Source organism: Ischnura elegans, chromosome 12 (genome assembly GCF_921293095.1).
Source record: "Ischnura elegans chromosome 12, ioIscEleg1.1, whole genome shotgun sequence".
Lineage (NCBI taxonomy): Eukaryota > Metazoa > Arthropoda > Insecta > Odonata > Coenagrionidae > Ischnura > Ischnura elegans.
This window is the reverse complement of record NC_060257.1, coordinates 92,670,006-92,692,351: the sequence shown is the minus strand read 5'-3', so window position 1 is coordinate 92,692,351 and position 22,346 is coordinate 92,670,006. Positions and strand designations below refer to the sequence as shown.

At 41.8% G+C, this 22,346-nt stretch overlaps 1 protein-coding gene across 1 annotated transcript in view; it reads left to right on the top strand.

The window, feature by feature from the left end:
* The window catches only part of LOC124169232 (extensin-like), a 44,868-nt gene that overhangs the window by 12,590 nt on the left and 9,932 nt on the right, over nt 1–22,346 (top strand). Inside the window, exons 2-7 of the mRNA XM_046547775.1 lie at nt 4,484–4,586; nt 6,298–6,550; nt 10,028–10,146; nt 11,333–11,482; nt 12,383–12,629; nt 20,698–21,036. Coding sequence (XP_046403731.1) covers nt 4,484–4,586; nt 6,298–6,550; nt 10,028–10,146; nt 11,333–11,482; nt 12,383–12,629; nt 20,698–21,036 — 1,211 coding nt within the window. The remainder of the gene's footprint in view (nt 1–4,483; nt 4,587–6,297; nt 6,551–10,027; nt 10,147–11,332; nt 11,483–12,382; nt 12,630–20,697; nt 21,037–22,346) is intronic.

The window sequence follows — 22,346 nt, the reverse complement described above, 5'->3', positions numbered from 1 at the left end:
GCGGAGTGCCAAAGTAGTTTTCAGGAGATGATGGCAAAGTTGTTTCTTTTTCTTTTGGTACTCCAGTGCTACTTGAAATGAATGAACCGATTTGGAAAATTTCCTCTTTCTTTCACGTTCACTTCGCGACGAAAAATTATCGACCTAACCCTTTCCAAGATAAGATGATGACGTCACGAATCATGCTGAGCCGGTCTCCACATCCCAGGTACTCCTCTGCGTTGTGTTTGGGCCTCGCGTGGTTCGCTGTCGTTCACACTCTCGTCACAGAGATCGCTTCCCTCAATCGAAGCCTCCGCCTGAACGAGGAAATGGAGCAGAATGGATTTACTTGGTGGCTCATTAAAAGTGGGTGGCAACATTTGCTTTAATTGATCATTGGGCTCAAATCCATGGAGGAGGTGCGGGGCCACCTTCTGGGATCTTTCTCTGAAAACATATTTTGTACACGATTTACAAGATGGAAACTTCAATTTTCCAGAAAGAATTTGTGACGTTACAGCCATTAAAAATGTCCAGTATGAGGAAAACAATCGATGTTAAATGTCCAGGATTTTGGACAATAATGAGACCATTATGTTGAATTTTACTGTGTTTATATTTGATATATTCAGTAATTGATAATGAGGTTCTACATTGAATGTGAAAGGGAAGCGTAATACAACTTTCAAAATTGCTAATAAATCACTAATTTGTGTCAACGTCGACAATTTTTTATGGCCGTGAGAGGTTCCCTAAAAAAATAATCAGGATTATGTGTAGGTCATACTCATTGTAACGCAATATATTTTTAAATACCTCCAATATTGTTGCTTTTACTTTAAATAATACTTCGAATAATGAAAAAATGAAATTTTTATACGAAAAAGAGCAATTTCTCGAAAAACCAACATTTAAAAATTACCAATAACAGATATAAAACGAGAGCATCAATCAACATTGAGGACGTGAAAACGGAGTGGGCAATATTTTTGTTGTTTATATTTTAAGATATTTTAAATTTTGCAAGATACAGTGTTCATACATACGAACATCATTGACACGCGCTTTATCAAAGCTGGCACCCGGTGACTTTTGAAAAAGTTAGTAGGAATTGCATAAATACTTCAGAAGTGGAGACTGTAACTTTACTTCGCATTGAAAGACTTAACAAACTCATTAACTTACTTTAGTTTATAAACAATAATTTCTTTTTTTAGAAGATTTGTGAAGTACTTTAATCGTTCAAGAGAACATTTAAACTGGAGGTATTTTTGCCTTGTACTCGCATCTGTACGAGTACGTTGTGAACTGAGAGTTTGGATCCGATTGAGAGAGTGGAAGGACCGTTTCATTTTTCGAACGGGTCACTCTGACTTCGCGCCTCACCGAATCACCTTTTGCCACTGTCTCTCTCTCCCACGGCCATCAGTCACTGTAAGGTCGGAATCTGAATTCTTGCACTTGTGCGTGGAAGTTACTTACCTGGAGGACTGCTCTCCAAAATTTCAGCTTTGAGAGTGTGAGAAGACAGGCATTTCATTCCCAGAGGCGACTGACTCTGTTCCGAAGGCACTCGAATGTGTCTCCAAGTGTAAAAGAGGACATTTTGAACAGCAGTTCTTCAGGTAACGTCCACACACAATCACGTGCAATAAATGGCGCACCATTCGAGATGGGAGAGAGACCGTGGCCGATCAGATAATCGTGGATATTCGCTGAAGCGCAAAGGTAGAGTGGCGATACACTCCTCATGCGAAAGACCCCCCGGAACGCGCCCCCCCTGGTAAGGGCCCCTCCCCCCTCGCTCCTCTCCAGGGGCCGGCAACAGGGGATAAACGGCTCTCAGTAAAGAGAGAATGGGTCATTAGCAGGAGAGGATTGGGTTTGCAGCAGGCATTTGGGTTGTTATTCGGTGCATCAATGACTTAGGCATCACTTTCAATGCAACGTAATCTCCGTGATCCTTCATTACAAATCTGTGAGGCTGCTTCGATTTCGTAATGTGATCCTCCCTTCCTTGACCAATAAAGTTACACTTAAGTTCGTTGTGGATAATTGGTCAATATACGTTATGTATAGGTATTATTAATGTAATTAAAATCAGTTATTCTCTACCTCCACCTTTCTCCATTTGTTACATGCATTCTTAGGGCCATACCAAAGTTTAAAAGGTGCGTTACATTGGGTATTACGGAGTCAAGTAATTGTGCACCCTTTTCGGAATAACACAGAATTTTAACGAAATTTAGCAGTTAAAGATAATTTGTTACTTCCACAATATATTTAAAACATTTCGACCGTTCTCGGCGCTTACGCTATTATCAGTGTCTTTTATTGTTAATATGGAGTCCTTCCACCCCATAAAAGCTTAAACTTTCGATTTAATTCTGTTTAACTAAAATAACAATTTGTGCGGTACCTCAGAAAATTGGTTTGTTATCACTGTTATTTTTAAGGCACAATAAATTAATTACGTACTACGGATGATTCTTCAGTAAATATCGACGACAATTTACAAGTTACCGTAGTTACTCATTCGAAACGTACCAACTTAGACTCAGAACTAAAGCCTAAGGACTATCAAGAAATGTTAATCATTCATTAAACGCTCGTGAAAGCAGTAAAATTTGCTCATATACATTTAAAAAAGTATAGATGATTCATTTTCAAATAAAGATGATTATCTGAACACCACCTGGCAGCCATACAACACTTAAAAAATTATATGTTTTTTGTACAAAATGATAAAATTGCACGAATATTTATTTAAATAATAAGCAAGCGTGACAAACAATTTTAGTTCCCATATCTCATTAAATTATTAGATTAGAACCAATGTGGCTTTGATTGATAATATCCGTTCTTCTATTACATGTTTTTATTTTAAACTGCATACTTTACATGCCTCTGATAAAGCTCTTTTTGTAAAATGGCTTGTATGTCAACCACGGATGCTTTTTCACAATTAAATCTGTTATCATCATCAATGGTATGATCAGTTTCTGTACAGTTTCATCTTCCATTTTCAACTGACGAAGGAAACTCAATTTTAAAGAAAATAATAAGCGCCTCAAATACGAATGAAATATGAAATCGGAATTTTACAAACCGAATCTTGCTATATAGCGAGAGGAAATTTCCCTTGGCTACCAAAACCTCGCGTGAGTGTGAGGTGACTTATTTTGGCAGATTAGCTTGTCCCGTCTTCTGTTCAGCGTTTTCAAAAGACTCCTCTCAGCACAATCACTCATATGATGCATTCCATCTGTATCGTTCAACGGCAGTCCCCCATATCGAGTGCTTCCTCTCTCTTCGCTTCTCCGCAGCCATCAACGGCCATTTTTATCAACGGTCCCACCCTGAAACATGCATCAGCACCTCATGAATTAACTCCTCACCCCTCCGCTTGTATTCTCAGCTGGAATTAGATTTTTCCTCTGTTCGTTTGCCCTCTCTCTCTCTCTCTCTCTCTGCTGCCCCTTTCTCTCCAATAATCAATTCTTCATGAACTGCCTCCCATCCCCTATCCACACTCCTGTGGCTTAATCTGGGATGAGCTCAACCCTCACCTATAAGCATTAATCTTAGGATTGTAGCATTGAATCTGTTTCCGCGAAATTGTTTCATTTAGATGTCTTGTGACGTACCAATCCGAGGTCACGGCCGAAATGTCTCTCACAGCAGTTTTTATTTTGATGCGTACGCTACATATTTTGCTCATTAAAATCTTTTGTGAAATTAGTGTTCATTATGCCGGTCCTTATTTTTCAGAATGTGTGTCCTTAGTCCAAAATGACCTTCGTGCCGATAATATTCACCTGATTGCTTTCAAGTGATGGAAACCCCAAGAGTCCACGGGTACAATGTATCCATAGTGGTGTGGTGTGGTAGTGATATCGGAGGACTGCATCTCATAAACGCGCAGTGAACAAATCCGTCCCATGGAGCCCTTAATTTCATGTTTTTCACTCAGATGGAGTCTTTTCGGCCCAAATGTCCAATTTTGGGTACTTAGTGCTCCGCTCCTTTGGGGCACGTGTATTTTGAAGTGACCACATTTTAGCGCATGCACTCCACAAGGTCATTTTGAGACTTGGAAAACATAACTTTCTCAAATTGTGAAAAATGAGTTCCTTCCTTGTGTTCATGAAAATGCTGTGTGTGTGGTCTATGCCAGTGGCGTAACCAGGAGTATGCTGTTGGGGGGGATGACGGGTCTTGGGGAAGGGCGATCTCCCAGCCCCCCCTCGTTAAGGGAAAAATTTTGGAAAAATGACGTGCCAGCAAATACATTTTACATAATTTTGGCACTTAAAATTTGTGTTTCATTAAAACTATGGGGGGGGGGGGGGAACTATCCCCCTCATTCCCCCCCCCCCCCCATAGTTACGCCGCTGGTCTATGCTCACAAAGTACAACGCCCGATGCGATGCTTTCACTGGGTGACGTTGGTCTCTCTCCCTCTCTCTTTCTGTTTTCCTCGTTGGGTGCGGGGCCAAAGGCAGGAGCGCAGTGACTGCTCCGGAGGGCGCAGTGCCGCACCCATGGAGAGTCCGCGGCAGCAGCACACCGACTGGGACATAAACGACAGCAGCATACCACGGGTGAGTGAGTGAAGGGCTCCCAAAGCAAATCCCCGAATTACGCACGCTCAGAGTGTTTTCGTTTGCTGCATCTTTTGATGAGAATTTGATATACAAAGAGATCTAAAAAATGATTAAATAAAGAAAGGGAGGCCTGTAAATTTCATTAACTTAGGAGAGAATAATGACTGGATAAAAGCCGAAAGCCAATGCAAAGAAAACTAAAGTATTGGTCTGGAGAGGAAGAGAAAAGAAGGGGACCATAAACTAGATGAGGCGAATCGAAAATTGTGTCCAAATTCGGAAATACAGAATGGCGTCCATCCATCACGTGCACTCCCTCGGAGGACAAACAAACCCTCTGGAAGTGGAATAGCATGTTCTAACTGCGCGACGGCCCTCCCCCAACTAACCAACGCTTCAAATTCCCAAATGGCAATTATTACGCGTCCTCAATCCGAATTTGGTCATCGACTCAGCTCTCCACTCTATTCTCCCACACTTTTATCTTCTAACACCTGAACAATTCTTCCGATTTACACCCGTCATCACGTGCTCCATCCGTGGCCTACCTCTGCCGTCCTTATCTTCCGCTTCTCCCAACAAACACCATTTCCACTATTCTGCCGTGTCTCATGGTTCGATTTCCCCGTCCCCTACCCAAGGACTTTCTCTCCTGCACTTCTTACAACTTGCGCGTTACTCACTCACACAATCTACCCATCATTCTTCTACAACACCACATTTCAAAAGTATCCAACCTTAAACTCTTTGCTCCTTTCGTCGTCCATGCTTCATTATCACGGGGAAGCATGCTCCAAATATGGGCCCTCCGAATGCATTCCTTCAAGCATCTCAACGCTTACGTTCCCATCTCTCAACGGAGTCCTCTCATTCCATCCTCGTCTGTGATATTCTGCTGCCTCTTTTCTTCTTCTTGTCTCATCGATTTTTGGTCACAAGGGGACTTCATACTCAGAGGACTTCATACTGTTCAGTCCCAAACAAACTTCATCTCTACTTTGGCCGCTTATTAACCTATTATAACCCAATTTTGCTTCTAAACAACATCAAAAATGTATACATTTTACACTCTATTCAGGAAAGATCTAAGCTAAGTGTTTTTTGTGCTGTAAAGTTTATGACAAAATATGTAGATGTCATAATAATTGTGATTGAGTAGAACATTTTCACATTTTTAAAACGAGAAGTCTTGAATTTTAATTTCTCCCAGGAATAGCTCTGGCTTAGAAAGGGTCACTCTGTTTTCTTAAATGTTCGTAGCGTGGCAATGAGTTCAGTGCGATCCACTATTCCCCGACGTTAAGCATGCAGCGTAGTATTGCGGGGAATAGCATCGAAAAGTTTTATAATTCACGCCAGCAACAATAGGTACGAATTTCGGCCTCTGCTTACATTTCCATGGAATTCGGATCGCCATCAGCAACGCGACTTTATTCAAACCATTCAAATGTGCGATGAGGGGCTGACAAGGCATCTTCTCGGCAATGGAGCTAAACTCCTTCAATCCCTCAAGTTTATGGTTTCCTATTTCAACGTCGGCCTTTCGCCGCCTTGTCTGTCTCGTCACGCCTCCGTGGGCCAACACGGCGACTATACAAGTCAAGCAAAAAAAAGGAAACAGGTCAGCAGAAGTTGTTGATAGTGATGCTTGTTGGCTTGCGCACGTGTGGATGGTGTTGTTAATGGATGTTTGTTGGTTCGTTGCCAGGTGAGTCACTTCGATCACTTCGCGGAGTGGTCGGACGGCCATTGTCGCTTCGTGTACTCGGCGGACTGCGACGAGGCGAAGAGGCACTCTTCCGGCTGGGCCATGCGCAACACCAACAACCACAACGTGCACATCCTGAAGAAGTCGTGCCTGGGCGTGCTCGTGTGCTCCCTGCGATGCTCCGCGCTCGGAAAGGCCCCGCCCGTCAACCTGCGACCCGCCATCTGCGACAAGGCGCGCAAGAAGCAACAAGGTGAGTGATCGCAAACTACTGAATGAATGTGATGGTAATGGTGACATCTCTTCTTGAATAGCCATCAGCATATTTGCGCGAACACATCATGAGACAACCGATACACTTAATGATAGATTACTTCCCTCACTCGCAACAGTGCCAGAAATATTTGGAACCAAAACCATGTATACATAATAACTACAGTATCGTGGGTCTCTGGTAACACACCACGCTTTTTAAAGAAAGCCTCTTTCGTCTTCCCCTTAATGTACAAATGCATCCAAGAGTCCTAAAGCAAATTTTTTTTAAGGAATGAAATATAGTCAGAAAATGTCTTCGACCGCAGCAGTAACAGAATGGAATGTGATTTGTCTCCTGCCCGTCATGCCTGATTATGTCGAAATACTTATGCTTCGTAATAAATATAAAATAATGACGGCGCACTTTGACAGAAAAATAAAAACAGGAAGGGTAGGTGAAATGTTCCCTCGGCTGCGAACACCAGTTAAAAATAAATACTGAGACTGTCATTGATGCTTTTTTCCCATTGTCCCTATATTGGGATTTTTCTTCCTCATAGAAAAATCTCCTCGGGATGGTGGAAGAAAAATTGCGTACGCATGGTTTCGCTAGGTAGGGCCCCTTTTGCTTCCATAGCACTGGGGTGCTTTATCCCTACTCCCATTTCCTTCCAGCCCTTTCCCTTCCCTGGAGGCGTCGGCGGGCTCCGATCGCGACGGCGTCTCCATCCTTTTTCCTTCCACTCCAGCCCCTCCCCGGGTGTCCTGGCGTATAAGCCTCGGGCTTGGTTCCGGGCCCCGGTGGTTGTATCCCAGAAGAGCTCCCCTTGAGCTCTCATGAGATCCTGTCATTGATGCTATTCTGAAACAAAGTCAACGACAAGGTCGGAACATACACGAAGGATACATAGACTATGCAAGGGTATTCGACTCTTTCTCTCACGATTGGCTGCTTAAATCTCTTGAAATATATTACTAGACCCCACAATACGGGAGCTTTCACAGGAAATGACGAAAATTTGGAGAATCGACTTGTACCTCAGAACCCAGAAGCTTTCAACTGTTGACATCAGTGGAGGTATATTTCGGAGCGATTTAATATTACGTATCACCACTACGGTTTAGTATGACAACAGCCCTAAAGTCAACTTTATTATGCAAGCACTAAAAAACACCTAATCGTAAATAAAAACGTCAAATAAATCCTTTTTCCGACGTTTGCAGTAGAATATATCCATTCCATAAGAAAAGTTTCCCTTCACCAATATTCTCGTATAATTTTGCACTTAATTTAAAACATTGGTTTTTAATTTTTGTTAAACAAGCAGAATTTTTGTTTATTACACCTTTTCTCGCATATGGGCCGGCGTCAGTTGCGGTGGGGTATAGTGACCGCCTGCCAAACAAGAGGTCGAGGGTTCGAGTCCCATTGCCCCTTTCAAAGGCATGGTTGTTCGTGCTCGTGGAACTGTTGTGTTTCTTGATCTCCCCGTTGTAAAATGGCCAGTATATTCTGTATTAGGTAAAATGGTAATTAATGAATAGTTAAATGTGGCGCAGTTTTAAGTAATTTGTGATAAATTGTTTGAAAACGTGGTTCCCTCCATAAAAATGCTAGTTTTTTATCGTGAATTACTCGATAAGTGTTGATTTATTAAAAACCTTCATTTTACGTTATTTATCTAAAATTTGGGCCTCTATTGATACCCAACGAGAGTTATTTCTGGAGTGACAGAATGAAAATGTCTAATTCAGAAGAGGGATGGAAGCCGTCCTCGAGAAGGGTGGGGGAGTCCAAAGGGCGGCAATGCCTCTGACGGTTTTTTTAAAACACATTCTCTAGCTATGCACCAAATTCCGTGTGAATTGGTTTCGTAAATTCAAAGAATACGGAAGTGAAAAGCTTCAAGACCGAACAAATATATTAAATCCCAGAAATTAATAATCATTATAGCTACTCACATCACGAGAAAATATCTCAAATCAGCATAACAATAAAGAGTTACTTTGGAGTTATTTTGGTTTTATGTAAATAGAATATCTTTAATTAACAATGAATGGAAGGTGTAGAATTGATGAAAAGGTGATAATAATTATATTTTTCAACTATACACAATGTTTTATGTAATCTATTTGAGGAGATGTTTTTTGGCATTGAAACACAAAGTGCCAACAGGAGAATGACTTCTGAAAACAATTGAAAGGGGATAAATCTGGATAGAAACTTTTCTGTTGCAACGAGAAAAAAATTTCAGAAAATAACACAAAACTAATTGATCTGCTTCGTGAGAAAACGGTTCTTTCAATCGATTATTCACATTAAATATTTATCGGCTCGAAGTATAAGCATGGTGACGTATTTTACTTTTAATGCCGTAAACACAAAAAATATGGAAAATGAACCAATATTTTGGAGACTGCAACGTGTGATTGCGAATTCTGTGAACCCCAGACTCACCCGAAGCACGGCTAATCCCATCGGACGCACGAAGCATTGCGCTAAAAGTGCCCTCAATGCACTCAGTGCACTCGAGTTGGCATCAGGATGTCTTTGAAGAATCTCTGTCACAGCCGGGATTTGAACCCGTGTCCACGGGATGTGAAGGCGACACTATCGCCACTCGATCCTCGGAAATTAGTTAATAATCATTTGAACCACTTCCCAAAGGACATAACAAAAAAAAGTTTTACATGAAAGTAAGCATTAGGTACGTTGTATCCACATAATAATAATGAAGAAATGCATTGAATATATGCTAATGACATAATTACCTAAACCGTTGCTAATGCGCACGGATCTAAATGTTTTTATCATTATAATCGGAGCCTTCCACTTTACAAATGAAGCAACGAATGCATGTTCCAAAATGAAATGTCCTTCGCATTCCGCTCCTCTCCGTCCATTCCGCAATCCACATGCAACGCATCGAATGCCTCATTCTCAACACTTTTTGGGTTTATCCATTGGAGAACATCTTCGTCCATCCTTTGGACGTCTCAAAACCATCAATATCTTCTCTTTTCAATATTCTCCCTCACGCCCTTCTTTATACCCACGATTTTTCTTATTACTTTATTTTATATTCTGAGTATTCTAGACTTTTCAGCTGAACTTCGCCAAAAATCCATTTCTGCGACTCGTAATCTATTTCTTTTCTCTTTCGTTTATGTTCCTCGTCCCCGTGCATTAAGTATTACCATTTCTAGTATAGCCGAATAAACACGTTCTTTCGTTATTGTGACGATATCATTGCTCCAAAGTATGGGCCTAGTTATTCCAATGGCACTCCTTCTCTGGCATCAACTGTTCTCCATTTCTCACTTCGACGTTCCATAGGTCTAATGCACCACTGATCATAATCACTTGACACGGATTACTCTTTCATGGCATTTCCGTCAATAACTTGGTACATCTGTCTGTGTTGATACGTTGCAAATGGGATGGACTGAGAGCAGATCGTGTGTAATATTGCAGGGAAGCCGTGTCCCAACCGAGACTGCAATGGTCGCCTGGAGATCCAGCCGTGCCGTGGACACTGCGGCTACCCAGTCACGCACTTCTGGAGACACACGGACCACGCCATCTTCTTTCAGGTAACACCCAAACGATCACCCGCCATTCAATATATCCCTCAGAATAAAGTATCCCTCAAAATTGGCTATTGATGATTAAATATATGGTATAATTATTTGTTACAATTTGAATCCTGCGCATATAATTATTCGTTAAATGGCACCTTGCAATACTTCCACTGAATTTATTTCAGCACGACGCGCGTTCAACATCAGTCATTCTGAAGTGCATCAGGCGCAACCAAGTTTTTCCTCGAAGTGTTGTCACAACAACGAAAGGCGTCGTGCTCAAGTAAATTTTGTGGTAATTGTGTCATTAATAGTCAATATTAATGACTTACGCCTCATCGAGCCTGATATCAAATAAGAATTACATATATGAGGCTAAGATACCTCACATCACGTGACTCCCACCCTCTGCCCACCGCTAAGTAGGTCGCTGTCTGATTGTTTACGATTCGGTTTGTTTTATTTGGTGCGGTGAGCACATGGGATGCTTCTTTCGGCATCACCTGCATGAATATTATGGCGATTATTTTCGGTAAAGATCGCTACGCTTTTACGTTTTGCTATAACTTGGTATTTAATTGACACTCATCGTGACCCCAATCACTATGCCTATAAGTATTGATTGCGAAAGGACGATAAATGGACAAATATTGATTTAATAATAATAAAGGAGACGAAATAATGAATGACCTCTCAAAGCTATTGCTCTTTCAGTGCGCTTACCCCATTGCAAATATTGGCAGCATATGGATTGCTGTGTCCATTTTCGAATTCCAACCGAAGTGGCAGCAGAAATCAAGGACCCACGGGACGGACTGAGGCCTTGTACATGATGTGCCCCCTTCAATTCTAATTGAGAGGTTGTAATAAGCCAGCGGGTACAAGTGCTTTTTTCTAAACATAGTAAGGTACAGAAATTCATTGAAGGAACAAATAAAAACTTGGTTGCCAAGGGATACGAGTGAGTCTCTGTTCTGCGCTAACATCGAATGGAACATCAAATGCACTAAGTACTAAATATGTATTTGAGCTCGTTTGTTTTCTATACCTAATTCCTCCACCTATCTCAGTTCAGAAAGAATCACTTTCACATCAATCAATGGCTCGTCACTCCCTCGATTGAACTCTATTTGCTCACGGCTTCAGAGAGGAAGAGTGGCTGCTTGAATTGACTGAAGACCTTTTCTGTCCTTTTCAGGCAAAAGGCGTTCACGATCACCCCCGGCCCGAGGCCAAGTCTACGTCAGAGGCGCGGCGCAGCGTGGGTGCGGCAAGGAGAGGCGCCCGGGGACTCGCATCGCTCCTATCCAGGGAGTGCGGCGTCGCGGGAACAGCCGCACCACCCAAGGTGCTTCCTCTTCCGTTTTCTCTTCGGGACACAGCGGGTCGCTTCTTTGTCATTTCGCGAACGCCTTTTAATATGTCGTATCCCAATATATATGGCATTTCAAACCTCCCATTGGTACGAGTACAGTGGCGGAAAAAATTAACGCAAAGCTCTTTGGTGTCTGAAAGCGGCCAGTTCAGGAACTACTTGTCTTCCAAAATTTTGCCCTCGCAATGCTGACATACAGCCGGGAATTTTAAAATTTATATACCCATTTTGGAGTGGAAATAATCATATCCGTCGTATTATGACAATGCGCAAAAGATCCAGCTACGAATTCTTCCCCATATTCTCCGAAGTATTCTTCGCGTACGACTCACATAGTATGGAGTTTACTCTCGTGGAGCCATCTTTGAACGAAGCCGACGTATTGGGCATTGAGACTGCCTTAGGGCACGATCGTTCCGGTGGGCTAGTGGGTAAAGTATCATGCAAAGACTCAGAGATTCCACGGATCGTGGATGATTTGATGCTGCACACACAGGGTGGACATTTTCATGATCTTAAAACTTCGCAGTACCTATCACAATGTCCAGAGGATGTTGCATGGCTGTTAAATTATTACGCGCTTATTTATTTGTTGAAATTCAACTCCTACATTGCATAATCATTTGGGCAGTCGACTGTGGAGTGAATTTTGACTTCTTTTTCCGCGTCGTCGAGCCCCCCTTCACTGCCCCTATCATTAGCTGCATGTGCGGTGTGGCACACACCTCAGCGTGCGCGAACCAACACAATTTCGAAATGTTCAAATTGCGTTTCCCAAGTATCCTCAAGCAATCAGGAAAGATCACACACATGGACACATCTCCGCTGTTAATTTGGGAGACGCGTCGTTTTACGTGTGATTTGTTTTCGCAGCGATGGAAGCAGAGCAGCGTCCGGGAGCAGCCGGCGAGGGAAGGTGCGGCGTGGAGCGGCAACGGCGCCCTGGCCGCCACGGCAGAGTGCGGCCCCGCACCCGCCGTCCTGCACCACGGCGCCAAGAGGGTGCCGCACCAACGGGACATGGCACCTCCCTCGGGCCCATCGGCACCCCCTGCCATCGACTACAACCCTCAGCAAGCGCCCCCACCCCTAATCGCAGATCCCACCAACAGGAACACAGGTACGCACACCAGCGCGCCATTTCTATACTTACGCAGTTGGGAATTTTGTACACAAAAGTGCGATGGGTCGGTCGTGAGCTATCGATATTCATCATCGAGACCTTTGTGTTATCAATTGATGACTCCCATTCGCGATGCATTCTTTTTGGCCGTTCTCGATCAAAGTTGTTCGTCGATGATTCGGTTGTGACATGGATATCGGTCTTGACCGATAATGAAGTCACGTCATTCGCGATCACGACATCGTTCGTGGGTGATATCGGTCTTGATTGGCATATAGGAAGTGACCGAACACTCGCTATCGACTCACTCAAGTGAATGGCGAACGAATGGACGTCGCAGAAGCAAACGACTCACGCGGCGCCGCACTCCTAAGAATCTCCTCTCGCTCGCGTCAATCGAAAGTGCTTTGCAAAGTTATGGAAGAGCATTGAAGGGAGCCAAACCATTCATTGCAACCGCACAATACGCAGTCAAATGGTTGGCCTAATTTTACAAGAAGCATCTACACTGTAACACTTATAATCATTTATGAGTAAATACACTAAATTGCTCGTTTCAATATTAGCGCCACTTGAACTTTAAGACTTGCATTGACAGTAGGAAATTCAACCACTACTTTAAAATTTCGATTGTTTTCTTTTGAATTCCGATTTATCTTGATTTCGATTGTGTTTTAAAAATAGATGCAAAATATTTTTCCGATGTTCGTTTCGTTGCCTGCTTCTCGAACTGCTAGCGGCGGCAAATTTAAACGACACTTTCGCAAATTGCAATTAAAAAATTAGAGTGATATAAGATTATCCCGGCGTATTAAATGAAGAAATTTTCCTCGTGCTTCCCACCGGGTAATTTGCTCCTTCACTCCCTATGAGCGACCCGCGCTTTTCATCGTCAGCATCTTCTGAAGGGATCAAGGGAACTTCTGAAGATCGCTTTTCGTATCGCATCGGGAGGCATGAAGCAAATTACCCGGTGGAGAGCACGAGAAACCTTTCTTAAAAAATTAGAGGACTGTTGCTTTTCCGACTGCTCGCAAAATCTCAATTAATTGTTATATGCAGCAAAGCAAGGCTTCTGCTCTAATGTCAATTAATTTCGAGTAAATAAGGCTCATCAATGAGATATACTTGCAAGAGCTTCAAATTTGTCACTCAGCTGGTGTTAAGGGTACACCGAAAAATGCATTCCTACTCAATAATTAATTCAATATTTCGAAGTAGGTCAAATAGTTAGTTAGGAGTTGAATTAGTGATAAATGCAAGTGTCTTCGATTTGAATAGAGGCGGATGGCGAAAGGCGAAGCAAGACGGAGTAGTCCATGATATCCTATACGCATTTATGGACTCAAAGGAAAGATTACACAGCATCGCAACGGAAACTAGAAACAGGAATTAATTACCAAACTTTCATAATTATTTATGCTACTTACTCAGTAGTAATTGATCAAGAATGCATGAGTATAGTAATGTGGTGAACGTAACTAAATTTTACACAAAATTTAATTCAAAGCAGATCTAAACCATTATTTTTTAGTAACTGGTTCAATTAAATTCTGCATTCAGTTCATCTACTCAAATTATCATAACGACACAAATAAAACAACCGTTTTTTCAAATTCATTTGTGTTTAGGTTTGGTTATAGTGCTGAAATGCAAGATAATGAGGTTTATTTACTCTGATGACAAAATGTTAAGGAAGATAACAAGCCAATACAACTTTACAGTAAATGCCCAAGCGAAATGAAAGCGCCACCTGCGATTCCTATGTGTGGCGATGTGAGGTTATAAGTTTGCCCTAAAGTATATCATTAACCTTCTCAATAATTTTCATTGAATTTCAGTGCTTAACAATGATAAACTTACTTACAATTATTATTACTTACTATTACAAGTTTTTCCTTAAGACTTGATGCATTTTCCACTTTTCGAAAGGTGCAAATTGATGTGTGACACCTTGGTTTAATTAAATGCGTTAATGATGCAGAAAAATTAAGGTTTAATTAATAATAATGTTTACCAAATAATTATCATTGACTTACTGGTACTACTTAAAAATAATGTTTTGGGAATTATTCATTTATCAATTTTATGATCCTCTAAAAATGCAAACGGGTGTTCGAAATGTCCAAAAGGAAGGCGTAAAAAAACTTGGGCGAGGAGTCGTCGTTGAAATTGCTGAGACATTATCAAGGCAAAGCATGAATACGGGTGTGGCATTCGTCTCGACTGTGAAGGTGTGAAGTGTAGGTATTGGAAGAATGCTCGTACCCACCACAAAGCGTGCAGTGCTCCCCATGGGCTGCAAACATAGCTGCCATCTAGCGGACGATCCTAGTTATCGTGAGTAAGCGGGAAAAATGTCCCCGCCACAGTGTCCGTTGCTGTTGGGGTCTTCAGAGAGGAGTGGACGGATGTCCGGCATTTCAAAGTTCAAAGGAAGTCAGCAGGTATATAAGGAAGGGATTAATAAAAGCGGGGAGAGTGTCGTAGGGTGTTTGGGATGGACACTATTGGAATTACGGAGAACTATAAATAGGTTACGTGGGGTCTACAAAGAGGGGGCTAGGAAGGAATTCGGTTGAAAGCTGGATTAACCAAGCTGATTTAGAAGGAACGATCACAAATTTAAACTAAAGGGCGTTTTTGAAGAAATCCTTCCTGCGTAGAGGACTGGAAGGGCATGCCTGGAGACATTTTTAAGATCTTATCATTTAATGTACAATTTATTCTAGAGCCTCTCCTCTAGGTTGATTTAGTTATTGTGGGTCATTGGGGAGCATTATAAATTCGGTTATTTGGTTCACATTTTATTAGTTAATTGTGTAGTATTCGTATTAGTGCACTTTCTATAGTGGTAAGTGTATCCTTAGGGGTTCCTTTTCATTGGAATATAGGCTTTCCAATCAATTATTTCAATTCTCATGCTACGATCAGGTGATGGGTACTTGGAGCTATATGTAAAAAATAAATGGATAATAAATTGAATAAACAGGTACCCAAGAATGCCATATATGTGCAATGGGAAATCGTGCAAGAATGAGCTGGATAGTCCGAAACGAATGCATCCAAGCAAAAGCGGAGTTGGGTGGATTGGATGCATTTCTGTCCAAATATTAGCATCAACCGACTTCCATCAATCAGGAGGCACTTTCAATCATAAATAGATGCGGAAGTGGTGGAATATTTGTTGACGAACTCTCAAACTATATGAGAAATGTCGTTATCAACTGAAATGCTTGTATTCGTTCTTCGCCACGTAAGGTAAGTCCGGGTGAGATGCCCCACCGGGAGAGATGCCCCAATCGTAGTAGTTTGAAAAAGAACAATCAGATTGCTCTGCTGATGATGTCCGTCAATTAGTTGGACAACTAAAGACAGGCTGCATGAGTTTCGCGGTGATTCGATTTTTTTACGCTACTTTAGAACATCATTTCAAGTGAGACTCCGAAATATCCGCTCTGCTATAAGAAAGAGCATTAATGGTTCTTGTCGGCATCAGTTAAAATGCTTGAATACTTTGAATTAACGGGTGAAAACTTGTAGCGGCATCTTTATCAAATGCCCGAGAGCAGTGACAAGTCATCTTAGATCATGTGATGGCGCGCTGGCTGGAAGGGCAACTCTCCCGTACTGAAAGGAGAGACGCCCCACCTCTCCTCGGGATAGATGCCCCAGTGCTATCTTAAGGTATAGATGCCCTACCTGTATTGTTTTCAATTGATTATAACCAATACGATAGAGACAGTGGCTGATTTATCGGGGGGATATATGGGGTGGGGTGAATGGGATAGGCAAGGGGGGGCTGCAGCCCCCCCTTGGGTATCTAACTTACGCTAGATAGAATGGTAATTTTTTCCGACCCCCACTACTGCTGGAAGTTTTAACCCCACTTAGCCACCCCCTTGTTCTTATCCTGGATCCGCCACTGGATAGAAGTAATATTAGTAAATAGAAGAGTGCTAAAGTGCCTCCTAATTTTTTAATTGCTTTGATAGTCTGATTTGTGGAGATGGGTATGGAGACGATCTCCACGATTATCGAATCAGTTTATTAAAGCTTTTTATGCAATACCCTTTACAATCTTAGTCCATGACTTATTGCCTCAAGCATAAACAAATCAGCTAAGCCTCCTTGGCAAGAATATAAATAATGATACAATCATTCGAAACAGATTCATTGTCATCTTCTAAAGGTAATCACTTGTTGCAGCAGACACATCTCTCTTCTCAGCACTGCCTCCTTCTGACCTGCGTAATATTTAAATCCCATATCCATTAGTGATTGACTAAGTCGTTCGTTTAGGTGATGTCGATCATCGCTCACTTGAGTGATTCAATCGATTGTTTTTTATCTTTTTCACTTTCGATAATGCCGAATAGCAATTTAAAGATTCTCTCACGAGGCTTAAAGTTGGTGATAGCGGAATAAGTGAGGCTGCGAGGTACTTCTAGTCCCCTCTCGGACTCATCGCCGATGCAGCCATAGGGTAATGCAAGCAAAGCTTTAGGTCCATTTGGCATGGAGCAGGAAAAGCGTCTCGTCAGTCATAATCAACGACTGGAAAAATCTGGGTTTGCACCTGATCGAGAGACTAGTAGGTATATCAATAGCCTATCAGTTTGCTGAAAAGCTTGTCCTTCAATGTAGAACTGAAGATGTCGGGTTGTGAGTGGCTTAATTCATTTTAAAAAATCCAGAACTTAGTGCTAGGCAGTCTTAAGGGTTGTCAACTGCTAGAGGTGAAGGTATGAATAGAGAAAGCATTAGTCACTTCTCTAAAATACTCTCATAATTATTTCAGGAGAATGATTTCTTTACCAGGCCGGCCAACGCCTACAATATGGACGAGTGTGGTTGTCGGCTAAATAACGTCCTAGGGAATATTTTATCCGCAAAAGGTGCTAAAGATGTTCAGATTCTGATAATCTATGGAGAGAGAAAAAAACAACACCGTGATTGCGTGCTGCAACGCTGAAGAGCAAGTTCTTCCTCATTAATGTTCAAAGGCGTCAGACCGAAAAAGAAATTTTCAGACTCTGAATGGACTCCGACCAAGTTCTGGCTTCGGGGAGATAGACATATTTCTTATGGACCCATCAACATTACCTTAACACTTCTTCAACATAAGTGATGGAATAATAGCGATAGAAACCCAAAGCTCTAAGCAACTGTCCGGAGTACATGACCCTAGTTCAATGCCTGGGACATCCAGAGAAGCCTTTAAGCAACTTTTAAGCCGTCAAAGGATCATCAGAATTCTAAAATGGCACCTACTAAACCGTTGAATCAAATATCACCATTCACCACCTTCGAAATAAATTCGAGAAAATTGATACATACAGCGAAAGTACTGACGTTCGGCGAACACGTAAAATAAGGAAAGATAAGGGCGAAGAGTAAAAAATAAAGCGCTTCAAAAATAGTAAATTTGGAAAAGAATTAGGAAAAACTGATCATTGATGATGACCAGAACATATTTTTGGAATCTGAGGATAACTATTTTACCACAAAATTAACAGTAGACTTGATCAAATGTTGCAATTGCGATCATTGTCTGCACGAGTCGTGCACAATTTACGGAAATCTCAGGGAATAAATGTAGAACCAAACTTATCGAGGAAAAAAAGAAGAGCAACGTTTTAAACAATTTTTTTGTATTGTTACGAAGCTCCTGTAAAATATTATTATTTCTATTGTTGTCATTCATTAGTACATAAACGAGTTTCAGTGCAATATTTAAAGATTATTTTCTCTGAAATCATGCAATTTAGAACAATCCTTTTACAAACGTTGCTTCAAAATGTGTTTAAATGTTATATTAATATAATAAATTTAAGTTATTTTGAATGTGTTATCATATAACAATTTTAATTAAGATTGAATTCAGCTTGAGCTGCATGGGGCATCTCTCCCGAGGAGGTGGGCCGTCTCACCCGGACAGTTGGGAGAGATGGCCAAATGCATATTTATGGAAAAGTTTAAATATTTTGGGGTGAATATTTTTCAATCGAAATTTGTTCGTAAATTGTTAATAATCAATAAATGTTGTATTATATCGCTAATTCCTACATTCTTACTATTACCTCAGTCATAGATATGAAGACATTTCCTTAGGTGGGGCATCTCTACCGGACTTCCCTTAATTGAATAATTTTTAATGTTGCGGAAATTCTTTATGCGGACAGTCAAGGACGGATTTCCGGTACCAATTTTGAAATTAGAATGTTATTTACGTTATGTGGCCATTTAAATTGACATCATACTATTATTCTTGAACTAGGAGTTTGAGTTACTTTTATTATAATCGCAAATAGTGAATTTAAAGGTTACTTTGCGATAAATATTGAAGTATTTGACTGAATAACTTAAAATATGACATTTTTTGCTAACTTTTTAATCAATTGTTTTTTTCAGAAAAGAAACTTTTAACTATAATGAGTTATAATTATAATTTAAATGGACACACAACGCAAATAACATTCTAATTTTAAAAAAGGCATCAGAAATTCGCCCTCTCCTGTCCGTAGAAAGAATTTCCGCCGCGCTGAATATCCATTCATATTGTGCAGATGAAAGAATGCAAGTATTTCAATTGATAACGATTATATTTCTTATATATTTTGAGAGTTCGTCAACAAATATTCCACTGTTATCACTTTCCCAACTCTTCTGTGTGCGCTCTAACGGTAGTAACCAAGGCGATTGTCGAAAACAGCTGCAGAGGGAGTAGGTAGAGAGTGCGTTCTGTAGATGCGTCAGACGAATTGGGATGGGAGCCGCCAGAGGGACAGCACGCTAATAGATCACTTGAGCAATTAAGATTAGACATATTTCAGAGCGTCACGGAATACCATATTTAGAACCCCAACACATTTCCAGGTGTAATAGACACGACAAATTAAGAGAGATATTTTTCTCTAAAACACATGCACAGGAATTTGCTCTCCCCAATAAAACAAGAAATTAGTATTTCCTTTATATTTGATAACACCCCCCGCCACACACCATTGAGGTGACTTGCAGAGTAGTATGTTAGTTTAAAGTCCTGAATCGCTTAATATTTTTCCGTACCTATTGCGTGATAGCCCCAGCGATAGTTTTTGCGGGGATTGGAAAAGTGATCGCACCAGTCATGGCGTAGACTCCCCCCCCCCCCTACAACCAAAAAATCACAAAGGAAATTCAGAAATGGATTGAAACGAAAGTTTACCACACATTTTCTTTAAATACGAAAAATGATATTCGTATAAGACGTGTAACTAAAATAATTTTTTGTGAAGCAAATAATTTTAAAACTAATTAAGCGCTCCGGGGATCCGGGTTCGAATCCCGGTCAAGGCGAATGATTTTTCCTCTGTGGATTTTTCGCACTATTTGTGCATTGCGGGTGACTCCGTAAAAAGTTATCACCGTGGCTAGTCCCGGTATACTTTCATAATTAAGCGCTGTTACAATTTCCTTAAAATGTTGCTTTCATTCGCCATTTCCATGCTGAAACTTGAACCGCCATGGCTTGCCCCCCCAGCGCCTACTTTCGATCCTGGCTACGTCCTTGGCTCCACACATCATTTTCCTCTGCATCGCACGGTCTCCCCTCTCTCCATTCCTTCGCTCTCCATATTTACAGCTCAATAAGTACAGCTCCATCAAGAGCCAAACAATCGCTGTTAGCGGCCGTACGTTCTCCATATTTTTATGAACTTCGTTTTTTTTTGCCGGCCTCGGTGGCGCCGGGGTCAAGTCCCCGACTGCTAACCCAGAGGTCGCGGGTTGGAATCCCGCCTGGGCAGATTGATCACCATCCAGGGCATGGATGTTTGTGATTGTCAATCGAGTCAATTGTAAGAGAGGACAATGCTGTCCTCAGTTCGCTTGAATAATGAAGACGAAATTATTATTATTACGTTCTGATTGGCGGAAAGACAGCGCCAGCGATGGTGATTAGCAATGGAGAAAGGGGCATGTCGAGGGATGGAATCGAACCGTAGGGGAAAATGATGAGGTGAAGCGGGAATTGGAGGTATGGCCGGGAAGAGTGTGATCAAGGAACTCTCTTCGTCCACAGGGCTCATGCATCAGCATCACCACCACGTGCAGCATCAGCACGCTCACGTTGAGCAGCAGGCGTGCTCGTGTCCTCCGTTCGAGTGCCTGTGCTACCACGTGGGGCCGCCGCCGCCCCTCCTGCAGCCCCCGCCTCCCGCCCCCGCTGCCTACGGCGACCTGTACGCCCCCCCGCAACACCACCTGACACGGCCCAGCACGCTGCCTCAGCAGCACGAGTGGATCCAAGCCCCTCATCACCACGGCCCCCCCTGGCACCACCACGCCACCGAACTCAAGTACCTCGAACCTCACGAAATGGAGACGAAGACCCAGGAGCCACTCTACCCAAGGATAACAGGTGAGCTCTCGCGCGGAGTCACATTGCGTCGCTCTGATCCTGTCTCAATACGGGGATTAACATAACACACGAACCCTCAGGCGAAATGCATAATACACAGGCAACAGACATCACCACCTCCCACTCTCCAATTTAGACTACGGCCGGACTACGCGAAGCGCGGACAAATACTTACGATTAGGGATGGACGCATCCAGGATTTTTCCGGATCCGGATCGGATCCTTGATTTTCGGAGCCGGATCTTTCGGATCAGATATTTTCGGATCCAAATGCATTTTCAAATTCCTGACGCTGAGATTCCCCCGATGATTGTTCAATCTCTTGGGAAGAGTCACACTATGTGCCAGTCGCATTTTGCCTTTTTTATTTTCCACGGCTGCAATTCTCCTACGCAACCTCCGCGAGAGCTTTCAAACAAAACGGTTCATGAGTAGGACAAGAATCGCATGCGACAGCGCATTCGAAGAGAGAATCGGAACGCTTTCCACCCTTATTCCACCCGTTGCACCCTATTTCCTATTTCCACCCGTTGCATTCACTGAAGCTAATATTTAAAATTTCGGATCCAGATCCGACGTCTTCCGCGATTTAGGATCCGATGAAGGGCAATATCCGCGGATATTTGGATCCGATCCGACCATCCCTACTTACGATTACTCCAATTTATATTTTCATGACAGAGTTCAATAAAGTTTAAATTTAATTCATTGTCGCACGTCTCATTTTATAAGCAATTCAATTCAATTTAAAAATGTGTCCTCTGGGAAGAGCATTAATGTAAAGAAAGACGAAATATGACGCAATTGTTTGCAAAAAATAAAATAAAAAAGTCTAGTCTCTCCCTGTATCATTCAAAAGGCACAGTACGAGAAACATAAACGCTTATGTGTAATGTACACTTTTCTTTCGTCTCAAACGTCATTGCGTTAGAGATAGGCCTAGATTAGATTTCAGGCACGTGATCAGTCCATCGTTGCGGAAATTGGTAAAATATTCCGAACTATATATTTCTTTGAACGAAAAGCTAATGTTTTGCATAAAATAGTATAAAATGATTCATGAGCCATCAGTAGCGATTCATAGATTTTTATATTAATTATTATGTAAAAATAAAAGTACTAACCAAATATTAACAACCCAAATACAATTCAGCAAGAAAATTTTCATAGTATCACCATTACTAAATACAAAAAACAGGCGTGCTAATTTCAAACAGATGATAATCAAAATGCGGAGTTTAATCTCGAATGCTGGGATGGGAGCGGTTTGGGTGCGTGGAATGGTTTCAGGCCTGCCTGCGTGAACCACT